Below are 8,365 nucleotides of genomic sequence, written 5' to 3'. Positions count from 1 at the left end.
TTTCCATTATTGACATATCTACTGTTGCTTTTGGGTAGAATCCATGGTGGTATAATTGATATTGGTGTTGTTTGAGTAAAATTGATTACAAAATGCTGGTTTTATTTTGTAACCAGATTGCTGTGTATTGCAGACTTCTGCCCAGGTCCCTCTTGAAAATGAGGTTCAGATCTCAATGAGGTTTTCCTGGTTAAATAAAGGAAATAAAATAAAAAAATAAAATACATTTCTAAATCACTCATTTTAATTTTCTTTTTAGTTTTCCATGCAAAATTCCTCATTTCTTTCTTTTCAACGTGGGAGATTTTAAATTTCTCACGTTGGATGATCAAAGTTATTGTTTTGCAAATTTAAAAAATAATATATTTCTACTTTTGTTCTTCTTAAATCTAACAGCATTTCTCCCATTTCTATTTCTACTGCTGCTCTTGGTGTGGTTGATGTTGGATAATGTCTAATTTAACCAGTTGAGTTTTAGCTGCTGAAGCATAAACTCTACAACCAAAGTCAATAATAGATCTTATGCCTTGCTTTGGATTCTCCAGCTTTGTCTGCTTTTTATGACATCATCCAAAATGGCAGACTCTTAAATGTATTACGTAAATTCCGCCACTAGATGGCAATAACTGAACACTTCTATACTATAAATTTATAAAACGTCAACAAACTGACATACTGCAGCACACCTATGGATTACAATAAAATCTTCCTCCAAAAAGAAAAAGAATCAACACACATCATTCAATCAGACATAAACCTATACACATATTATGCTTTCAAACTCCACTTAAGTTTATGTCACACTTCATGTTGTAACAAAACACACACACTACAAAGCATCTTTACAGTGAGACACTTTTGTGTAACTGTTTTTTTTTCCCTTGTCATTAATTCATACCGCTTCCGGCCCCAGACTTTGGGAACCATTGCACTGTAACGTTGGGGCAGACCTGCCAGCAACGGCCCCAAAACCTCAAAGCACAACAACAAATTTTGACAAATGACAAGTATGATTGAAATATTACACAAAAGTATAGGAATGGCTGCTTTCCTGTTCTGAACACATGCAGCGGTTTGGCTCACTGAATGCAGCAAGACTGTTTTATGTAGTGATTAATATAATTTGCAAAAATCTTTCAAGGTCTTTCGTGGCAAGACTGGGATCACAGTTGGATTGTTATGCACTGCCCCCTCGCGTCAAGAAAATGTGAACGCAACTTGAGAAGGGAGGCTTTACGCATGCGTATTAGTGCATATGACATTTTCAAACTGGACGGCGGGTAGCAGAATACAACAGTGAAGCGGCACGAAAATCTTTTAGAGGAGAAACTGTTGGTAATAGTTGGAACCATGACCAGTACTCTTAAGGGAATCACTCTTAAAGGAAGCGCGGAGTTGGTGGCTGAGTTCTTCTGTAAGTATTCAGCTTCAATCCATAGCTTAGCAGCTCGTTTCTTTCCTTAGCTTCCACACAGCACGTTGTGCTAAAGTGCAGCAGTTGGGCCTGAGCTGACTCTTTGTAAAACTCTTTGTACTCAACATGAACCTGGAATCACCGGAAGCCAGCGTGTTTGCTCTCAGAGCTTTAAATGCGACTAAGTGTCGTTGCAGATAACGATTAAATTTGCTAGTCTTCATAGCGGAGTGCACCGCTCACCTCTTCTACGCTGACGTCGAAGTCGAGCGCTACAAAAGCAAATCAAATGGAGTTTAATGACAATTTTCCTAATATAGGAGCGCAAATTGTCCTTAAACCGATCTTTGCCTCGGTGTTAACATTGTTTACTCGGGCAGTAGACATCGATATGGTGACATTTTGTGGGGAATGTTTAGCTTTAGCTTGCTGGGTTTAATGAATTACCGAGGAGCTGCTGCGCGCAGGTGGCTTCGTTTTAGCCTTACATCATGTTATGAGTTTATTCCTTCATCAAAATCATACCTGGAGCGTTGCCTTGGTTCTTTCATGCATGCTTGAGAAATACTTTAATGGCCAGTGGGAAACATGCATCTGTTCAAAACGCCTGGTGGAGCCAAGAGCTGCTTCTCCTAGACAGGACAAGCTCGTTTATTAGTCTCCCGCAGGGGCGCCGCTGTTATAGATGAACTCGTGACAGCAGCTGGCAAAGACTATGTTTGTGTGGGCGTGGCTTTTTAGGACCCCCATTACCGAAGGAGGTAAACAAGGCAATAACCTTAAAAATCTAAACAATTTTGCAAAAATACTGTCCGATTTCGTAAGACAACCATTGAGATCTCGGGAATAACTAATTAGAAAGAAATTGATCTAACATGGTGTTTTGCTTTTGTTTTTGTTTTTACATTAATCTGCAAAATCACCAAAACGTGTAAATTTGTCAGAACTTGTCCTGATTTCTGTGTTGCTTCAGAGGTAGAAACCCATCAAAAGAAGATCCAAATATATCTCAAGATGCCATAAACAAATCTCAAAGCAAAGATTAATCCCTGAAAGCCAAGATAAATGTTGAAGAGCCATGGAATTAAAAATAAAATGTTTAAAAAAAATGGACTGGCTATGTTGTTTTCACATCTCTTCATCTCCCTATTGTATGATATTTCAACAGAAAATATGTCCACAGAAACTATAGCAAAATCTTTTTAAACACGTTAGTTTATTTTCTAGTTTGTTTACAGAAGACGTGGCTACTGCAGATCTATGTGGCAGTGTCATTTCTTCATTATTGTTGATATTTTGTTTCATAAATTTAACTAAACATCTTCATGCTTTTCATCAAGTGACTCTAATACTCAACTATCAGAGTCAACGCTGACAAAAGAATTGACATATACTTTTACATCAGAAACGGGTTAAAATCTTCACTCAAACCGAGATTCTGAAAGTGTGACCAGTTAATCCAGGCTTGCTTCTAAAAACAGCGTGAGGTGTCAGTTAGATCAGAATCAAATACAGGTAGGAGTGATGGACTACCGTTGGCTGGTATAGTGTAATGGATAAAACGGCGCTCTCAGTGACCGCGGGGATGAGTTCAGCTAGAGATTTCGTCTGATTTACATTTTAGACCAATTTATTTTATTGACAAAAAAAAAATTATAGTCACTTGTGTGGCATGTTTTGGTGGTATTTCAATATATTCTTGAATATTCCTTCACATTCAAAGAATTATTAATGTTTTGAAGAGCTCAAAGAGAAGGAGACATTTTCTAATCTGTTTGTTGCATTTTGATCAGGAAACGACACAGCCACCTAAGTTTTACAAACATCTGCTTTGAGGACCCTGTGTAACTTTCACTAGTTAATACAGGTGTTGATGCGGCTCGTTTTGATTTTATGTTTATTTCCAGTCTGCAAACTGTTTCCCAGTAGAGAACACAGACAAATACTGTATATATGGATCATAATCTGTTGGAACAATTGTAGGAACTTTTATTATTATAATTGTTACTTGTCCATTTGGATTCACCACCAACTAAAACATTGATGGTTAACTTTATATCATTTAGATGAGATTGTATTGCAGTATAACTGATCAACATTATTTGATATTCCTCTCTATTTGTAAACACCACAGCAACATAATCAGTATGTGATTTAAATTTGATTAGATATGATGATACCAACCTCATTGTTTAGCGACACTTCCTGTAGGTAGTCTTGCTAAAAAAGAAGAAAGTTAAGAAACTGTGCAATAGCATTGCAGGATCTGAGCCAAAAACACCACACACTAGGCTGGAAGTGTTAATAACTCACATTACAGATACTTGAGAGTCAATTCCAATGATTTTCTGATCAGTGCTAGTTACAAAAAGCAGAAGGCTTCCACTCGGGTTTACATTGTGGCTGTTAAAGAGATAAAATTGATTTATTTTGGTGAACCTAAATATGAATGGGATTGTCATGTTACTCATTGATCTGGTGTTTTTGAAGCGCACTGAATGCTGCTCTGTTGAAACTTGTTTTGAAACATATTTTTCATGTGCAATATTAAACATTTTTGCTTCCAATGGAATTTATATTAAAGTTTTGCAAACGGTTTTGTCACACAAGTAACATTTTTCAACAGGCATCAACATAGCCACCTACAATTTAGAAAGTCTGAGGTGTGCAAAGGTTTCAACCAGTTGATTTAGCCACCAGTTAATCTATAACACCACCAGAAATTTTGGGTCTATGACAACAATTTCACTGCTACTGTTACAATTTCTTGAGTTTATTTGACCCATTAAAAGCATCACAATTTTAAAGCCCTGTTCCTTGGTTCAATACTGATACTATCACAGTATTTACTGCTTATAAACTTTACATCCAACACTCCAAATATAGTAAGAATATAGGTTGCTTAAATTTTTAAATTACTTTTAGCTTCCTGAAATGTCTCTCCCCACGAGCAACAGTCATAGGTAACGTCCAAAATATAAATAAAGCAATCGAGACTTCTCAAAAAATACTTGTTGCATGTTATTCAAGCTGCAGTATATACATTTAACAAAAAAAAATGTTTTCTCTATATTTGTTAAAGCTGTCACCTTGTCATGACAGTTTATGAGACAGATAATCTGTGGGAAAACAAATCAAGCTCCTACAAGTCCTCCCTGAACTACTATTGCTAGCTAAAGTAATTCAACGTTCCGGCCCAAAACAACCAATCAGATCTTGGAGGAGGGTCTCTATCTCTATATTTTTTGGAAAACCTGATTTTATCATTTTTTTCTAGGCATAGCAACTGCCACAGTCTTTATCTTCTTCTCACTGCTGAAAAACACTGTCACCATCAAGCGCTCCAAGCAGAAACCATTTCATGCAAATCCAGGGGGTTCAGGGCAAATATGGATGTGTACTATTTTATGGGGGGGACTTTAGGCAAGGTGCCCTAGGAATTGTCCTAACTTTTGCCCTCTGTATGGCACCCCTAGTCTCCTGTAGGAGACATTTTTTCTTGGAAGCAGGTGCACAACTGCATTACAACAATAAGAACAGCACCTCCATGAGCTGCAGTTTCCTGGCTTTCTCAAGCAGTGAAACGAACCCCACAGCATAATCCTATCATCGTTTTGTTTGCCATTTTTTAAAAGGTTCAATTCATTGAAAACCTCACCTCGACCCTTAAAAATATTTGAGTCATTGCATTCAAACGGTTCAATCTAGTCTCTTCCCCATAATAAAAATCACTACTGGCCAAATTCAGAAACAGATTTTTTTAAAGGTCAGTGATCAGCTGGAAAACTGCTCTGATGCTTAACTAATTTTCAACATAGTTGAAAATTAAATTTTCTGTTATTGTGAAAGATGAAGTGCACAAGCGTGTGTCTTTATAGTCTACAGAAAGAAATCCAAAAGGCCAAACATATTTTTTTGCATGTTGGAGACTACCAAATATTGCATTCAAGCAGTTTGTGTAGATATGTCAAACATTGTGATTGTAGTGATTATTGCAATTGGATATATTGAACTGGTCTCCCCCAAAGAAAGCAAGAAATTAATATGAGCCAGTAAGGGCTGATCCATGCATCTCCAGTTCCACTTCAACATGGTTTCTAAGTATCTTTAGCTGAACCCTGGCTAACCCAGTGTCTCTCTACAGCATTTGGCATCAACAGTATCCTGTACCAGCGGGGCATCTACCCTCCTGAGACCTTCACCAGAGTCACACACTATGACATGACCCTGCAGCTCACCACTGACCCCAAGCTGAAGAACTACCTGACCAATGTGGTGTTTCAGCTCAAAGGTACCGGTGCTCAGTGGAACGGTCACCTGAACTGACAGTTTGCAGATTTTATTCCAAGGATTCCTGACGTTCCAATGACAACTTGATTTTTCTGCTTGACTTTGGCTAACGGTCACCAAACTAAAGGGTTGAAAGTTGATTTTGGTAGCCAGATCACAGTCAAATATCTCTGTTAAAATCAGTAATTCAGACAGTAAAGTAAGAGTATGTAATATCATGGCCAGTAGGTGGTAGCAATTGATAGATAATCTAAAAATACTGCCCTCAATAACATGCAGATGACGATAAAGTTATCTTGGTTAAATAATTTTGCATTTCTTAAATAATTTTGTTTGAAGTTTAGTAAAAATCTGTTAATACATCAGAATAATTTTCAATTCTTTCATTTTTGGTTGGATTCTCCACTGTTTCTTTATGTAGGACTGGACCAATAAAGCAGACACCATTTTCTTAATTTTGGCCCATCCTTCAATACTTGCATGTGAGAGGAAGTTTGTTGCTATCTCTAGCAACTTTTCAGATCAATTAAGTTGATCGGCTAGAAAACTGCAATCAGTGCATGACTATTTGTTTATGTTTTAGTTGTAGAAGTGAACAAAAGATCTCAGAAACTAATTACCGTAACCGATGCTTTTAGGGAGAAAATGATTCCTGGTCGATCAGACCAGGAGAGCTGGAATCGGTTCTCTCCAAATGTTCTTCTATTTTTCCAGCAATAGTAAATAAGCTGAAATCATTCAGAAGGTGAGGTTGCTGTGTTTATCCTTGTTTCAGAGTGGCTGTTTGAGTGCACTGTGCAGAAGCTGGTGTTGGTCATTACGTGTCTGGAAACCAACGAGGTGCTGGAGAGATGGCAGTTTGACATCGAGTGTGACAAATCATCTAAGGAGAACAGGTCAGCGCCGTGCTGCTTTCCTTAGATAAAAAAATTGATTTCACACAAAAATATTGTGACGTTTTTGTGGAATTCAAATTAGAATATTTGTTAGAAACTGTACGGTACAAAATGATCCCCCAGCAGGGGGCAGTATAAACCTAAAATAAGCTCTCAGTAAGGACGAGTTTTAGCAGTTAGTTGTGTGTTCGCAGTGCTCCCAGGGAGAAATCCATCAAAATCATTCAAGATGAGATCCGCTCTGTCATCAGGCAGATAACAGCCACAGTTACCTTCCTCCCTCTGCTGGAGACGCCCTGTAAGTTCCTCTTCTTTCTTTTTACTATCTCCCTTTGTTCCAATGATCTCTGACCTCTGACCTTCCACTGCAGGTGCCTTTGATCTCCTGATCTACACTGATAAAGACCTGGTGGTTCCAGACAAGTGGGAGGAGTCTGGCCCACAGATAATTGACCAATCAGAGGAGGTGCGCCTGCGCTCCTTCACCACCTCCATCCACAAGGTGAACAGCATGGTGGCTTACAAGAGGACTGACTCGGTTTAACCCGCTGAGGCACCGGGCTGCTCTTTAAAGTACATTTTACACAACTTGTTTTTCTTTTGTTTTTTTGCTTTGGAAGAAATTCTTTCCTTTCTGATGTAAATGTTTTTCATGAATGACAATTTTCTTTACTGTGTCTGTTATTACAAAGTGGCCAGCTTCTGTTTTATCAGATAGTGCTTTATATGTTCATCTTTTTAAAAAGTCAAATAAAAGAACTTTCTGTTAACAGATGCTTTCTTTTTCCTTTTTCCCAGGTATGGAGTTAAATTTGTTTCACAATTCAATAAAAAAAAAAAATCAAAAAAATCACGTCAACTTAATAAAAAAGAAATTGTGGTCAAAACTTTTGGATTTGCAAAAAAAAAAATAAAAATTAAAATCATTTCAAACAAAAAAACTCATTGATCAAAAAATTTAACTGGTCAATTGTAATAATTAATTTTTAAAACAAAAAAATTGCTTGGAAAGCTTTTTTTCTTTTTAATCAAAATCACGTTTGAAGGGAAAAAGTTATTTGCATAACAAACATTTATTCGCACATGTCAGAATTTTTCGGTTGATGGCTGTGGTTTTTGTTCGCATTCTCTCAAGTTTTTTATGCTCTCTCTTTGGTTGAACTCAAGTTTTGCTTGCGAATCTCACATGAATATCCTGGGCGGGGCCTGAAGCGAGCAATGTAAAACCTCTCCCTATTGGTTAGTGCTCACTGAAGCACAAGACTGACTATCTCAGATCTCTCCCCAACTGCAGGACTGAGTTGAGTTCATTCTGAAATAATCACATGTTCCACATTTTACTGCTAACCTTTGTCTAAAAGTTAGCTACTCTAGCCATAATGTTGTATTTCATCACAATGAGACTGAAACAACAGCAAAATGAACCGTTTTGTTGTTTTTGTTTCTCAAGCCAAAAACAACAAAATGATGCTCTAAATATCAGCTTTAGCAACACACCTGATTATACTTGACTATCAACACGCATAAGATTGTATTAAATATTATGTAATGTCTCAAGAGAATGGCAGTGCTAGAATAGTGATGCTGTTGAAGAAAGGTGAAGCGACTGAGAAAGTTCAGGTGAGCTCTTCTTCAGTTAGTGTAATGAAATGTGTATCTTATTGCTTTTTAAATTGAATCTCCTCGGGCTGCCACTATCGTGGTGGAGGGGTTTGAGTATCCCACTGATCCTAAGAGCTTTGCTGTCTGGGGCTTTATGCCCCTG

At 37.5% G+C, this 8,365-nt stretch overlaps 1 protein-coding gene across 1 annotated transcript; it reads left to right on the top strand.

The window, feature by feature from the left end:
* Positions 1-1,254: 1,254 nt before the first annotated feature.
* On the top strand, positions 1,255-7,370 carry mad2l1 (MAD2 mitotic arrest deficient-like 1 (yeast)). Its single transcript, XM_055056398.1, has 5 exons — positions 1,255-1,414; positions 5,559-5,705; positions 6,480-6,600; positions 6,795-6,898; positions 6,972-7,370. The coding sequence occupies exons 1-5, from the start codon at positions 1,351-1,353 to the stop codon at positions 7,142-7,144; spliced, it is 609 nt and encodes a 202-aa protein (XP_054912373.1). The 5' UTR covers positions 1,255-1,350; the 3' UTR covers positions 7,145-7,370.
* The last annotated feature ends 995 nt before the right edge of the window (positions 7,371-8,365 follow it).

Source organism: Poeciliopsis prolifica, unplaced genomic scaffold (genome assembly GCF_027474105.1).
Source record: "Poeciliopsis prolifica strain line A6 unplaced genomic scaffold, Auburn_PproV2 SCAFFOLD045, whole genome shotgun sequence".
Lineage (NCBI taxonomy): Eukaryota > Metazoa > Chordata > Actinopteri > Cyprinodontiformes > Poeciliidae > Poeciliopsis > Poeciliopsis prolifica.
Note: the sequence above shows the minus strand (reverse complement) of the source record. Positions and strands in the feature narration are given on the sequence as shown.